Genomic DNA, 15877 nt, shown 5'->3' on the forward strand with positions numbered 1-15877 from the left:
TAATAGACTAAGGGCCTGTTGCACAATGTATGGATAAAGTATCAAATAGCTATGCAACACATAAATTATTCGAAAGATAAAAGTTCCAAATAAGATCTATATCTATATATATATATGTCGCTACCTGACAGTCGTGAAACGCAAAAATACAGTTTATCCTACCAATAAGTATTAAATAGCTTATTTGGAACTTATCCGGACATTGTCAAACAGACCCTTAAAGACATGTTGAAGTTTTCAAGTTACTTTGAAAAATTATTTATTAAAAAAGGAAATCTAGCATATCTTCATTCGCTTTGTTTATATGGAAATGAAATTTACTCCGTCTTTATTTAAATGATTTTTGTATAGATATTAGCTGGTGAATATCCGTCGTCTGCGCAGGACAACTCGTCGTCAAGTGCGGCGGACTCACGAAGGCGGCCAACAGCCTTCAACAAACATGATAGGAGACATAAGGTGAACTAACAACATTTTTTTATAAGTCAATGTCAAAAATAATCTATGTTTTTCATCTATGACAATAATATAAAAATAAACAGTTCCAAGTTAATATGATAATTTACAACTTTCAAATGTAACTTTCATATTATTAAAAAAGAAATCTCGAAGTTTATTTACCACTTTTGTACGGCTAAAGTATTTGAATGATACATTTTATGTTTACTCCATTACATATAAAATATACTTTTTTGCTTATAGGAGCTATCAAAGAAAGATAAAAAGAATGCAGCGCAAGCGGCCAGTACGGTGTCCGCACAAAATTGGGGTCCACAAGTGAGTGATTTTTTTTTCTATAATAGTCCAGTTAAATTTACCAAAGAAATGTAATTTGTTACATTTAAATCTTATACACGTATCCCTGTCTTGAGCGCTGTCAAATATGCCAATCTTTGTACACTTTTTCCACTGAAGTATTTCCGAACCAATTTGACTTTGACAAACAAGAGCGTACCACGTCTTAAAAGGCCGGCAAACAAGCTTTCTTTTATCACTTAACATCAGGTGAGCTTTCTTCCTGTTTGCATTCTATTATATTAACAAAAAGAAACGGTAAATAATGTTTGACAGCTCTTGAAACTCGATGATGCTCTTGATAATCGATATTCTAGAACATCGTTTCTAAATCATTTTTAAGTCGTGACCCACGGAAAAGCCAAAAAATTAAGTAAACCAGACTTGCGACCATCAATTATGATGATTAATGTTTTATAACTATCATTTTTCAGATTTTCTCTAAAAAAAAATGCCCCAATTGATAAACGAAGTCATTTATTACATATAATATAAAGATTATGGAGACTTCAAAATAAAATATTATATATAATTTCAGGGTCCACACGGCGTACCTCTCTTTGTGGAGAAATGCGTTCAGTTCATTGAGAGAGAGGGTCTCGCGTCTGAAGGATTGTATCGAGTTCCTGGGAATCGCGCACACGTCGATATGCTTTTCAATAAATTCCGAGAGGGTATGCTTTTCAATAGATAATGCCATTAGAATTTTCTGAGTTAATATTTGTACAAAAAAAATTATGCAACATAGTGAAATATAGTTACAGCTACATTCTCAAATACATGCACAGACACACCCATTCACACTTAATCACACTATTTGTAACACTAATTTTATTATTTTCTTTTTTAAACATGTTTTCTAACATGTACCATGTACTGCGCAATCTTTGTTTTCTTGTTACCCACAACACAGGGCCACCGACCTAGTGTGAGGATATTGATATTGTCACAACACTTTTGTCATTAAAAAGTTTTTATTTTCTTATTATAGTTTAAAACATCTTACCAAAAAATATAATTATATACTATACTATAATTACATGACTGATGATTCAATAAATGTTCCAAATATTAGAAAATGTTGCTTGAAAACTTTAAAATAAAGCAAATAATTTATATTTTCAGATCCGAACATAGATTTAGATGCTCTAGACATTCCGGTGAATGCAGTTGCTACGGCTCTCAAAGATTTCTTCTCCAAGAAACTGCCGCCTCTTTTAGACGAAGCTAGTATGGCGCAGTTAGAGGATATTGCTGGTAAGTTATTTTATATAATGGTAATATTGATAACTAGAGAGAACATATTTTGTAATGTTTCATATCAATTATATGTCATTATTATTTAAAACTATTAAAATATTAAAAAGCAGCTAACAATTTTCATAAATAAGACAGGCTTATTTTTATTATATTAGTTGTACTAATTGAAAAATCAACCGATTTATATTAATCGTATCCTTTCAAAATTTAATGAAATATTAGCCTAGTTCATTGAAAATGGACATTATTAACCGTTATTATTAATAAAACAGCCTGATGGAAAAATACAAAAGATTATTTATTTTGCAACAATTTTAGTAAAAATACTCTCTAATCTCTAAAAGATTAAATTTGTTAAAATGCCTCATTGAATATATCGAGCCCCATACTTAAAATGTATTTAGAGTCTACCTAACGCTAAGTCTTGACTTTGAATCTTACTAATAGTGACTTCGTCTACTAATCAGTGTTTCAATTTCAGCAATGCGAGGTTGTATCGCGGGTGGGGTAGAACTAAAAGACCGCAGTTGGCGTTTGTTGGCTTTGCGAGCGCTACTCAACTCGGCCCTTACTGCGCCAGCCAGGGCCACTTTGGATTATCTGCTTAATCACTTTGCCAGGTATGTCTTTTAATTTATTTTAACTTTCCTGTAAAAGGTTTACGTTTTTAATTTAACTTAAATATAGTTAACAAATAAACGCTCGAAATTTCTGAAAAAAAGTGTGCGTATACTAGTGTACGCACGTAAGAAGTGAAATTGCTTTTCACTTCTTACGTGCGTAAATTTCAAAAACAAAGTCCAGAAGGAATGCATAATCTTGCATACAAATGAAATAGTATTTTAATATTCCAGAGTGGCAGATAACTCGAAGCTAAACTCAATGGACAGCAAGAACTTGGCAATATGCTGGTGGCCAACTCTCCTTCCGGTTCAGTTCAGTGACATGGGCCGGTTCGAGATGACCCGGCCTTACCTTGAAGACATTGTCCAGACTATGATTGATCAGCACCCTTTCCTCTTCAGGGGGCAAGAGGCCTTCGTTATGGTCTGAGGAACGTGTGTGAGTACATTTTATTAATACCGCATCAGACTAAAGGTGCATCGAAAAAAAACTCGATAATTATCGAAATTTGTGTGATTATTTCAATTTTGGTTCTTTTTATTACGATGAATTTTGGCTTATCTTGTAGAAATTATCCAACTTGAATTCTTGTCAATATGTATATCTTAATATATATAAATCTCCAGTCACGATGTTTGTCCGCGATAAACTCCTATTAAACTACTTAACCGATTTTAAATTAAATTGGCACACCGTGAGCAGTCTGGTCCAACTTAAGAGATAGGATGGCTTAGATCTTTAATTATTGTGGCAATTTTCTTTTATTGCAAATTATTTGTTTATTATTTGATACAGTTCTAACAGATGGCGCTGTGTTAAAAGTAACAACGTTTCACAAAAGTTCTCCTACCGTTTCCCTTGAATAGTTTACTACTTTGTAATATAACTAAACCTTAGCCACAGCAACGCTTGGCCGAGTCTGCTAGTTAACTTATATATATACATATATATATATATATATATATATAATATTTCCAGGAACCCACAATGCAGGTTGCATTTGTGATGGACGACGTGTGACGTCATCGTCGCGTGATTTTCGACATTACCCGTGCGTTATAAGCATTAAAGTCGTTTGAAACACGTGGGTTCAGTGGACAGTTTTATATCGTTCCATGCTAGTAATATTTGTGTACGCGATATTTTTAACAAGTCTCATATCATTACACGGCATAACTATTGTATAACACGTCAATGGTATAGATTTTTTTAATTAAATAGCTGATTTTTGTTCTATTTTGGGCTAGTTTTGGTCTTAAATAGATAATAATTTAATTTTTATTGTTTCATAAAAATATGATATTAATACTGGTTAGTTGTTAAAACAACGCATTTTAAAATCGCGTATGTCTTAAGACAATTTTTGGGGTATTTTTTATAATTATATAATAGTTATGCTGTGATATCGGCTTTGTAGGCGGCTTGTTGATGTCAGCGCTTTTTTAACGAAACGTTTTATATGAGAACGGACTGGTTACAGTATTTTAAAGCATTTGTATTAAGAATTGCACAAAATATGTATTTAATGGGATTTTTGTATCGTATTTATTCGTGTAATCGACGTAACATCACTTAAGCACATTCCGTTCAGTCGAAATAATATAAGGTTCCTATATTTAACTTACAGATCTTACAATATAAGTTTTCGTTGCGTTGGCTATCTATATGATTGATCGTTATCCGTAAGTTAAATATAGGAAACAAGCCGTGCTTTGAGACAAATTAAGTGTAATGAGTGATTGTCTGTCTCTTTGAGAACAGGTTTAGGTGTAATTAAATTATTGTCTCCAAGTACGAGTTTGTATTGAAAATTTCTCATATTTGTATGAAGACTTTTCCTACAGGCGTTATTATCGAGTTCGTGTATGTAACAAACGGAAGGTATACGCGTATACGATACCTTTAGTTTTTATATATACGGCAAGAGTAGTATATACGATCTAGTATATAATCACGAAATGGTCTGAATGATATTCGTTGCTTTTGCATTTTTGTATATTATTTAAATAAATTTTATTTATTTTTTTATAATTTTAGTGAACATTACCATACTCAAATATTTAAGGGCTTGCCTGATTGGAAAATTTTACAATGGTTCCTTACAATTTTGCCACATTTTGTTAAATCTTGCCCTATTTAATAAGGGAGTTAATTATAAATTTAATCGGCATTGTTAGTAAGTAATTTGACCCTTTATCACAATTCACATCACAGTAACCCATAATATAGTATTCGAGTTGCTAGCTCAAACCTAAACGAGTCAAAAATAAAGTTTTTAATTTGTATGGTGGCCTCAAAAGGCACAGTTCGCCAAAGAGATTGAAAATTAAAATTGATTGAAACTTATTTAATTTTTTACATGGCCTAAGGTATTTTTGTAGACTGAATATGTTGTGATTAGTTCATGGCAGCTTTTAAAGAGGTTTATTTTTTCAGTTGTTTGTATGTGAGGTGAGGTATTGCAAATAAAAACAATTGAAAGTTACGGAAAATTAAATTTCTATGAAATTGTTAAAATTCTGACATTTGCAATACCTATTAAATGGCAGAGAATCTGAAGGAAAAATAATTGAAACACAATTTAAAGATTAGGTTTTGAAGTCTTTGATAACCTTTTGTGAATTACTTTTTTTATACGAATTAGCTCGTGCAATGAATTGGAGTTCTATTTTATTTATTTTTAATTATATTTGTGTAGCTACGTTTATACGCTTTTATTTTTTATATATTACAAAATATAATCTCTAAACAAATCAATGTAACTATCTTTAAGATATTATATAGATGTCTCCATTAAGCTAAGTTAAGGCATATTCATATAAGTTTTTAATAATTATCGTAATATATTATCGGTCCTTGTCGCACGTTCGCTTTTGTGTATTGTAAAACGTGTGTGCGAAAGGGACGCATATATCATGTCCAAAAGGGGAAACGATGTGAGGGATTTTTTTATATTTTACTATGAATCGGAAAGATATATAGCCTACTATTGTTTGAAGTTCAAATTTCGCTTCTTGGATCTCAAAAATATAATCCCCTTTTCTTAAGCTATCCTATATAAATATGCGATGTAAATATTGTACATTCATTATTTTTTTGCGTAATTTATTTATTTTTTTATCGAAACGGTGCTCTTCCTCTGAAGTTGACTTAATCTATTCACAATAAAATGAAATATAAAAGTGATATTATTATGAAATCTTCGGCGAAAGAGCACCGTAAGAGCCATGTTTTTGTTAATTGATGCAATATTTTTATTTATTTTTTATCAGCGCAAGGCTTAACGTGCCATTGAGGTTTTAGCGATGTTTGTTTACGTCCAAAATTCTTTGTAGGTTCTCGAATGTTCTATAGTAGAATCAATGTACGCTTCGCCGGCTCATGCTTAACTGGTTACTGAATATGTTTTACCGTTTTACATTTTAATGAAGTTATATTTATATGTTTTGAAAATCAATTGCTAGTATTTTATTTAAATGTTTTGTTACGGCTGATATTCTTTAACCGTTTGTGATTAGTAAGCTGAGCCGGAAAACCATTTTGCTATGTGCGTTTCAATCAACTGTTAACACAGTTCAAAAGAATGTGTCATATTTTATAATAAATAACCATCTATGTAATTAACATGGTTTTTATTTATCCTTAAATTTAGTTTCGGTAATTGTGAATTAAAACGAAATATAAAAACGAAATAATTTATTACACACCTTCCATTTACACTCCTTTACTTCAAATCGCAGACTATATACAACTATTAAACTATTCATACAACATTTCTATGAGAAATTCGAAAGTAGGAAAACGAAACTACCCACATTCTAGAACTAAACTACTAAATGCACCGCAAGAACATTAACCCTGGTATCTCCAACTCCAAGAAACTTCCGAAGACGGGAACGCCGTTCCCCAAGGGAGGTCAGAAGACCTCGAAGATTAGCACTAATCGTCCGTCGTTTGTCTGTTCACACACAACCAGCCCCCCAACAGCCGCACCAAGGTATCGAGTCGGTCTGAGGCACGGCTGACAGCTTTCTTGACTTGTGCGTGCACGCTGAGCCCAGCGAGTTCATCGACGAACACATGCTGTTTGTACGCTCGTGCTCCGAGTGAGAGGTTGTCATTTCCTGAAAAATAAAAAAATATATTCATTTCTTTCAAATTATGTTATCTATATCATTAACTTCGTGTTCCTAGAAACTGCAAATTGTTTTTTTTTTGTAGTGCTTTTGTTAATATGTACGAGGTGCATATTAGCTAAAAAATCTACCGAATTCGTCTAGCGGAACTACACTAACCGGCAAACTACCGGGCAATCACACGTTGCCCAAAGGACGGGAGAAGGAGGGGTGTAACAATAAAAGATCTGTGTGTCAATAGCTGATATAATAAATACATAAATTACAATACAACACAAAACGTGGTCTAATACAGGTCCGCTGCCACTGACCTCATTACACCAAAAGTGTACTCACTAAGGCCTCCGCACTATCAGGCTTGCCCATTCCTAAAGTTTCAATGCACTCAAGCCTTGATTAGTGAACTGATTTTCTTTATCTACCGGATAAGCCACCTTGTGATATGGACCCGTATAAAGAAGTGCAAGTGTATTTTAGGCACTAAGCAAGCCCAGTGCGAATGTAGCGTGTGTCTACCGTGTGAGTGCCCGGCTACGTACAGTACCTGATAGCTGTCCCGCTTGTACCGCGGGCACGAGCTCGACGATGACATGGTATTCCGCGGCCGATGCCGCGCGCAATGCTTGTGCTTCTGCTCCTGCTCTTCTATCAGTCTCTCGTTGTCGCTCTCCACCTGAACGGGTCCTCCGTTCTTGGTGCCGTTCTTCACTTCTTTTTTCTTCTCCCGCCTCTTTCTCTCCCTCTTTTTGAACGTTAGCGAGAACCGCTTCCGTTTCTTCGCTTTCGGAGATTCGGGCCGCGGCTGAACGGTCGATTTCTCCCGTTCCGAGCGACTCGTGTCGTCGTCCGGCGGTTGTGCTTGAGATTCTGAATCTGTTTTCTGCGTCACTTCCGTTCTAGAAGAGGACTCACCCTCTCCGGTTTTGTACGCGACTTCTTTTTCTAAATTAGCTAGCTCCATCCTCCGTAACCTCTTGGGTAGTTTGTTGACTGTCGCATAAATCGGTTCCTCGTTCTCGCCGACCGGCGCTGAGCGCGAGCGGAAAAAGAAATCAAATTTTTTAGGCTTTACAGGAATCCGTCTCTCTACAAAGACGACAGTGCTGGCCACTTCCGTGGTCGTTGTTTGTAAATCGTCGCTAGATTTGGGACTGGGTGTGCTCGGAATGGGCGTTGTTCTCGGGTAATCGTACGTGAGCTCTATATTCTTTTCAGTAACGTAGCACTTAGGTTGCTCTTGGCACACTTCCGGTTTAGCGGCTTCGTCGCGGCTCTGGCAGCAACAGTGGTTCTGTAGAATCTTCTGCGTGTTACACATGTATACCGAATTTTGTTGAATGTACGTGGTATGTATTGTGGTTTGCGAATGTTGAACGTCCCCTAGCAAGTCCTCCACGTTCCCTCCCGTTGGGAATCGAGGCGCCAGATATGGTGTGGTGACGAAACCGGGAGGCGGTGGGCCGGTAATGTGGCAGGGATGTGACGTCACAGATTGGAAGAAGCTCGGCACATTCGGTGCGTCGTGAACTAGTACATCGACTGTTCTTTCGTTTTCATTGTCATCTGTATTTGGTTGAGCGAGCACATTGTTCTGAGATTGCGTCGGTTGCTTCGTGACTGGAGCGTCATCACTCGGCTCTTTCGGCTCGTTGCTCTTCTCGTCTGTTTTATCAGACTTTTTCTCCTCATCGGATATTCTTTTCGATTCCTTTTGGCATTCTTCACAGATGCACGGGGTAGCACTGCCGCTCTGAAACGTTTTACAAAATATTAAATATACTGTAGACAGAATCGGTTACCTTTAAAGCTATTTACAGTCAAGTGCACATAAATAATAGAAATAGTGCTGATTGCGCATTTGAGTGGAATGTGGTATTTAAAATGAGATGTTTGTTTGAAATATGCACACGTTCATAATGTGCTAATATTATTAGGTGCTACACGAGTTAGTTCATAGAAATCACGTCCGATGTTTGAAGTTTTATTGTTTTCAAGGACTTTAATTTGGTCATTATATTATACCCATTATATTCTTGGACGAAATTCATAAGTGTATGAATGGATTAAACTCGAACTAATAATACTTTAGTGGAACATTTAAAAAAAAATAATACTTTAATCATTCTATAATCACGACAAAATATATCTTATACCTTCAATACAATTTTGTCACTTAAACCGTTTTGAACCTGAGTTTCTTTGAAATGGGCTTTATGTCCTTACTACGACGTGGTTTGATACTAATGTGGTCGAAGCAGCTGTTCCATGGTCTTCAGAAATAAAAGGTGAACTCACCTCGGGTATGTCACGTAGACAGTTTATTGTGATTTGAGGACGACACATGCGTCACACTTCCGAAAGTAATCAGTGTGAATATTAAATAGTTTTATATACGGATTGTAGATTAAATTAACTCTCCACGCAACGCATTAATGTTTGCTAATCAGTCCTCACAAATAATATGACATTTTGTTAAAGCGAGTGAAGGAACATCGTACTATAAAACATTCGTTCATCAATTTATAATAGAAGCTTTAATGAGACTAAGTGAAAAGTTCAATTAAAATTAGGCCCCTTCTTTAATTAAAATAATATTTTGCCAGTAATATAACTAAACATGTTTCACTGATAGGATTATAAACGGGTTATTATCGATTATTTCTCACTTAATTGCACCTATGAATTATTAACACATTTGTTAGAGCGATCTTAAAACATGCAAAAAACGTAATAAAGAACCAACCACCATTATATCCGAAAACCATTGGCACGTACGTCCGTCCCAACGTCGGTTCACCACACAACTGAGTTTATTTATAAATCCTCCACATTAGGCACTATAGGGTTGTCAAAATCTTAGACCAAAAGCTGGAAGAGCCAGCATAAAATCGTTTAGAATAGATAAGGTATCACACATTAAAACCTACCTTATGTACCTGTCTTTTTATAAACAATCGTTTTAGTAATAACTTGTAGATCTTCCTAGACCGGACAACAGTAGTAAAAAATACAATTTAAAATAAGTATAAAAACCGCTACTTAAATGCACATTCAAACTATTCTAAATTTAAAAAACTTAAAGTTTCCATACATGCAAACTACCAAGAATATTTCACTAAAATATGATATGGTTGCTTACCGAAGCAATCACGCGAGTAAATAATTATAATTGTATAGTTTTTAATAAATTCCGCAACGACGCAGCCCTAATGGAGTTTTCTTATAACTCTTGCCCGACCTTGACTTATTTCCAAACCTAAATCTTTTCTCTGTTATCAAATTAGAGTACTTTGAATTCGCTAAATACATATAATTAACCGATTTCAAGCTTCTTAATGCGAAAATATATGTAAGGTCAAAGTGCTTTGACGACTTCAAATCATAAGATAGATCATAAAATGCGTTTAAAAAATCATAGTAATAATGAAAAATAAATATTACTATATTTATTTTTCATTATTAATTAAGATAAGCTCATTCAGGCAATTTCACTATTAAATATAGGTTCTAATAAATTTAATATAATATATAGCCTCTAACTTGAAGGGTTACTTTGTCTGTCAATTATAATAGAGGTAAAACGACTCATACAACAGTGTTAGCCTAGTGGCTTCGACTTGCGACTCTCATGCCTGAGGTCGTAGGTTCGAACCCCGGCTGGACCACTGGAGTTTCTGTCTATGTGCGCATTTAACATTTGCTCGAACGGTGCAGGAAAACATCGTGAGGAAACCGACATGTCTTAGACCCAAAAAGTCGACGGCGTGTGTGCACTGGAGATCACCTACTTGCCTATTAGATTTAAAAATGATCATGAAACAGATTCAGAAATCTCAGGCCAAGACCTAAAGAGGTTGTAGCGCCACTGATTTATTTATTTATTTTAAACGGCTCATAATCAACTATAGGTTTTCATTAGCATAGGTATTTCGGAAACACGGAAACAATTACACGGAAATTATTAACTACTACCGTACAATCGTAGTAAAAGTATATACTATATCTTTAACTCGCTTTTATATTTTTATTGCTACGGAGTTGAATTTTGTGGGCTTTATACGACTTTTATTATCGTTTATTCTTATCTCAGTTTAGAAGACGTTTTATTGATATCAGAGGTTGTAAATTGACGTAGAAGAAGCTGGCATTTTGTTTTCTATTTATTTATATCTATTTGCAACTTATTATTAATACCATAGACTATATGATTTCTTAATTTCTTTTGATATAACTGTATACAGAGAGAAGATAAAACATGATCATCAGGTTTAAGATGTCAAAGTACCCACCGTAAAAAGTTTTAACACAATTTAACAAATTTATATTTTTTTCAAATTATTTAGATTTTATGGTATTAGATTTAATCTGAAGATGTCAAAATTAAATGGCGAAAAGTTAGACTTGTGTGGATGGACTAGGACGATTTAATGATTTCTAAACACTCCAAAACATTGAATACTTGCTTCATGCGAAATAAACATAATAATACCTTGCTCTTTTTCTTTTTTAGTTTCACCGATTTCGTTTTTGGCTGTTAAACGTAAGATTGTATTAGTTTCGTTGATATATATAACTAATAATTAAATTTAGTATTAAAACGAAACTATCGCACATTATATTATAAGAAAGAACATTTACATTTCGTGTGTTTTTAAGGTCTCAAATGTAATTGTATTAAAGATATTGTATATATTTTAGGTAGTGAGGTTAGTGAGGATAACTCGCCGATTTTTTATCGGATATACACGTATCTCAAGTCTCCAGCGCCTTTCAATCATCAGGAAGAGTTGCATCAATCAACAATCTTAAAATTTAAAATTTGAATCTCCAAAACAATATAACTGGAAACCGGTGGCTTAGTTACGAGTCCAAACAATTATTGTAATTTCATTGACGTATGCGTCTTAATATAATAATATCGAAAGAAAATATTTACATATACAATCCTAAATAATCCGATAAAAATGTATATACTACGTAATTTAACATATTTCAGAGCAACACAAATGTATTTCTATAAAACCTTTTCATAGTGTTAGTAAAACCTAAAACATAGTCGTTAGTAAACTTAAGTTAGGCCTTGTTTATTTTATTTGGTTTAAGTAAATTATATCGTGTATCACCCACCTTGTTTTCCTGTTCGCCCTCCTCGGGTACAACAGTGAGGTCGTGGAAGGCGACACGCGGGTCGCTGCATTCTGCGCACGCGCCGCACATCGACGCGCTGTCCTGCCACACCATACTGTCACTTACTTACATAATATTGGCTCATTTAAGTTTTAAGTACCTGGATGGCCGAGCTTTGCTCGGTATTTTTATTTTTTTATAAATTGTGTTTTTTTGAAAATTATATTTAAGTACGAATTACATACTAATAAAATGATGAAATATGAACAGTATAGAATATTTATATGCTGAATTGCTTAAGTGTTGTTGTGTCGTTAAAGCAATTTAAACAAAAAATAGTATTATTATTCGCCGATAGATGTCAGGAAGATACATTTTTTCGTTTAAATTGGGACTACTCAAACACCACCTTTTTGTTATTTTCTATCATTTATTCCTAGCTAGATCGATTTATCGCCCCCGAAACCCCCCGTATACTAAATTTCATGAAAATCGTTGGAGCCGATCCCGAGATTCCAATTATATATATATATATATATATATATATATATATATATATATATACAATGTACTTTTGTGGAGTTTGGCGACCGGATATATCCTTAAATAAATAAGCCAATGGATATATCAATAGAAAACCATAACATACGTCCGAGTGTTCTGGCGATGAACGTCGCTCGCGCAGCATCCGGTCCAGCCGGTCATACTCGTAGCGGAGTGCCGATATCTCCCTCTTCAGTTGCTCATTCTCTCGCTTCAGCTTCTTTATATCTGACTGACCTGATCATAAATGAGAAATATTAATAAATTTATCAGGGGATTTTGATTTTTCAGTTTAAAGAACGCAATTGTGATGTCGATTCTGTAATGTTTAAGTTTACTTTTCAATATAATATGAACGTTGTTTGACTGCATATATTGATATGCACGAGAAATAGTAATGGAGACAGTATACCACCTTGGAAAACTTCAGCATTTATAGGTCTTAAGTCACAACCCGCACCGTCAACAACGACCCTGACGTTTTGATCGGATAAAAAACTAAAGATCTAATCGCAAAATGTCACGGGTAGTTCAAAAGCTGGAAGTTTTAAGGGACGCGCCTTGTGCCACACCCGATCGAAGGCTTCCGCAATGTCCAAAATGACCTCCAAGGAATTCGACTGCATTTACCCATCGGTGTGTGCAGTAAGCTAAACGATCTTCAGTTGCTTCTCCTTCAAAGCCTTGAGCTTTTGGGTCAGTTTTCTTCTATATATGAGACAGAGCCATAATGGATTATGCGTCAGCGTAACGGAGGCGGTTATTTCACTGTGTATATACCGTTCTGCTATAATTTATTCTGTAGAGACATCTCTACAAGATAATCTTTTCTAGGACAGTCCAGAAGGAATATTTTTAATCAACTGACCTCTTTCAATTTCTGCATTGATATTGATTGTCCGTAACCGTAGCTCTTCGTTCTCGTAGAGCATACCCCGAGACGACTTGCGGTCCAATCTGAAATTTTATAAATACCCTATAAACCTATATGCCTACCCTAACTGTGCGTTCCTGTCGATGAATCCTTAATACTGAAAATGAGTTCTGTGGTTACAAGGATTGCCTGTGTATCCATTGTGAGCGTACCGAGTGAGGCCAAATTGCGCATCACACAATCTTTTTTTCTTTATTGTTATCTTTTATTATTAATGTTTAGTGTACGCGTTAATAAATATTTCTAATTTGTAATATTAGGAATAGCATGCAACACTGGAGAATTTGTTCATTGCATCAATATTAACTGATAATTACTAGTGAGTAAAGTGACACTACTAATACTAGAGCCACGCTCAATATATAGTAAAGGTCTCATCTGCAGCAAGGGAAGAATAAGCCTTGTATCATGCCTAAGAATCCAAAAGAAACAGATATGCTCGAAGAATCGCCTTCCATGAAATGTTCCAAATTTAAAATCAACTCCGAAAGCATGGCTCCAGCATAACTTACTTCCGATTCGGTTTGACGTTGACATCCTTTCGGCGCGTACGCAGCATGCTCGCTCCCGTCATGCCCGACATGGTGCTGTTTTCTCGCCATGCGTCAACTAATACCTGGAGATGAGAAATGGAATACTAAATGACTGAATTTAATGGAACTAGTGAATCACGGGGAAACACAACACTCCATATTCAGTTTTAACTTTTAATTAGAGTACTTAGCAAAATCATTTGTTGAAACAGTTAATCCCGTATCGGGGTAAATATTTTTCTGCTTCCGTCTCATTGACCATTTTAGCCCTTAGCCCACCCTTTATAGCTAAGAAGCTGATTAACCATCTGACAAACAATAGATTTTTCGGTCTAAGTCATGTTTATTTACGATGCTGCTCTACAAGCAAGTGCCAATAGCGTACATGAAGAAAAACCCATTGGTGCACAGCAAAGGTACAATCTCACGATTGAATTCCTGATCCATGAACGACTAAACTAACAAATTCAATAGTAAAAAAATAATAACTAGAAATATAAATATTAAAAAATTCTACAAATAAATGTTAGCGTGTTGCGGCAAATTTAGAAGTACGACTTCGAAGCATACAAACTTTTTAAGTCAAATATGCTTGGTCTAATGGGATTCCTTGGAGATATCGATCAAAGAAAGCACTATTTATTGGGTTAAAGTTTATTAAACTTGCAACATACTGCAGTACATCCTGATCTATCCTGGTCGTAAATAGTTTTTTTCGGTTTTGTCATTACACAATTAAATATTGAAAGTTACGAAATATTTCTGAATAAAGTAAAATAAGTTTTGAATGCCCAATTTTATAAAAATCAGTATAAATTACGATATCTATATCTAAATGAGAGTTAAGTGGCGCCCAAGCGGGTTTGAATGAGCAATATTTTACAATTTACTTGAAATAAAAATACGAGTAGGCTTAGTTCGTAGAAACCAAATAATCCGGCATCGACCTAATAATAACATCTTAAGTACTATAAATGCAATAAATAGTACAAGCAGGAACAGTTGATTAATGTTTACATCAAACAATCAATTTGTCCAATCATTGTTTGATAGGTAAATTAATAAACTTCCGTTTAGAAGGACGTACGCTAAAAAGGACGTCGTCAGTAAATAAACAACTTTATTAAAACGCATATTATATTTGTTAGCTAACTTTAAAAACATCAAAATGCTCCATTCTTGCTATTACCTGCACGTTGACGAAATAGATAAAGATCAAATTCTTAATTTTAAATATAAGCTAATTTTTTTATTCTCCAAAAATGACGTCACTCTAAAAGGACGCCCTGAAACATATTCTTAACACGTGTCTCGATAATCCTCTATATGAGAGTTAATCATGACACAATGGAATTAATATTGTAATCTTGTTTACTGTTTTGTACTTCAGCACCGAGTATCAAAGTAAACGTACTCAATAGAGAAATCGAACTGAATTCTTTATTATATTGACTTATCTTTATTTTGGATTGCAGCCAGTGATTTTCATAAAAAACTTCATACATAGGTACATATATATCAAAACAAGATTTTTATCAGTACAGTCTAAACCGTAACGACAACAACGCTACGACAATAGGTTTTTACGACCAAATAAGAGTAGTCCCTTGGAGGACGTTATAACAGATTTTGACTGTATAATATATATACTCACTGTACATCGTATAAGTGGGATGTTTTATGTATTTCTCTACGCATTTTTTGCGGCCTAGCTAAATGTGCAGTTTGTGTCCTAGTAAGTACGTCACAAAAGAGAGACATAAACAAGGCCTGTAAAAACATATTTAAATGATTTTGTATAATTATAATAACCTTACTAATTTTCTAAGTAGTTCACGGACTTAAGTTATCCCCAGAATCCAAAACTAATCCATCGAATACATTGATTTAGCCAAACTCTTTAAATTATTATTAATGGTATTAAT

General features: G+C 34.5%; 2 protein-coding genes across 11 annotated transcripts in view; one reads left to right on the top strand and one right to left on the bottom strand.

Annotated features, from left to right (window-relative positions):
• The window catches only part of LOC110997541 (rho GTPase-activating protein 190), a 30135-nt gene extending 23836 nt beyond the window's left edge, over positions 1-6299 (top strand). For all 5 annotated transcript variants that reach the window (XM_045630735.1, XM_045630734.1, XM_045630737.1 and 2 more), the window contains 7 exons: positions 352-459; positions 703-777; positions 1334-1469; positions 1921-2052; positions 2537-2675; positions 2910-3117; positions 3658-6299. In XM_045630735.1, the coding sequence (XP_045486691.1) occupies positions 352-459; positions 703-777; positions 1334-1469; positions 1921-2052; positions 2537-2675; positions 2910-3108 (789 nt within the window). In that variant the 3' untranslated portion in view covers positions 3109-3117; positions 3658-6299. The remainder of the gene's footprint in view (positions 1-351; positions 460-702; positions 778-1333; positions 1470-1920; positions 2053-2536; positions 2676-2909; positions 3118-3657) is intronic.
• A 61-nt stretch (positions 6300-6360) lies between these two features.
• LOC110997546 overlaps positions 6361-15877 on the bottom strand; it is a 35781-nt gene continuing 26264 nt past the window's right edge. For 3 of the 6 annotated variants that reach the window (XM_022265754.2, XM_045630779.1, XM_022265752.2), the window contains 7 exons: positions 13932-14035; positions 13354-13442; positions 12592-12722; positions 11943-12044; positions 11305-11346; positions 7360-8565; positions 6361-6803 (listed from right to left, as the gene is read on the bottom strand). In XM_022265754.2, the coding sequence (XP_022121446.2) occupies positions 6642-6803; positions 7360-8565; positions 11305-11346; positions 11943-12044; positions 12592-12722; positions 13354-13442; positions 13932-14002 (1803 nt within the window). In that variant the 5' untranslated portion in view covers positions 14003-14035 and the 3' untranslated portion in view covers positions 6361-6641. Of the gene's footprint in view, positions 6804-7359; positions 8566-11304; positions 11347-11942; positions 12045-12591; positions 12723-13353; positions 13443-13931; positions 14036-15877 lie in introns of those variants that run through there. The other 3 variants (XM_045630781.1, XM_022265756.2, XM_022265757.2) reach the window with 3 other exon arrangements.

Source organism: Pieris rapae, chromosome 13 (assembly GCF_905147795.1).
Source record: "Pieris rapae chromosome 13, ilPieRapa1.1, whole genome shotgun sequence".
Taxonomy (NCBI): domain Eukaryota; kingdom Metazoa; phylum Arthropoda; class Insecta; order Lepidoptera; family Pieridae; genus Pieris; species Pieris rapae.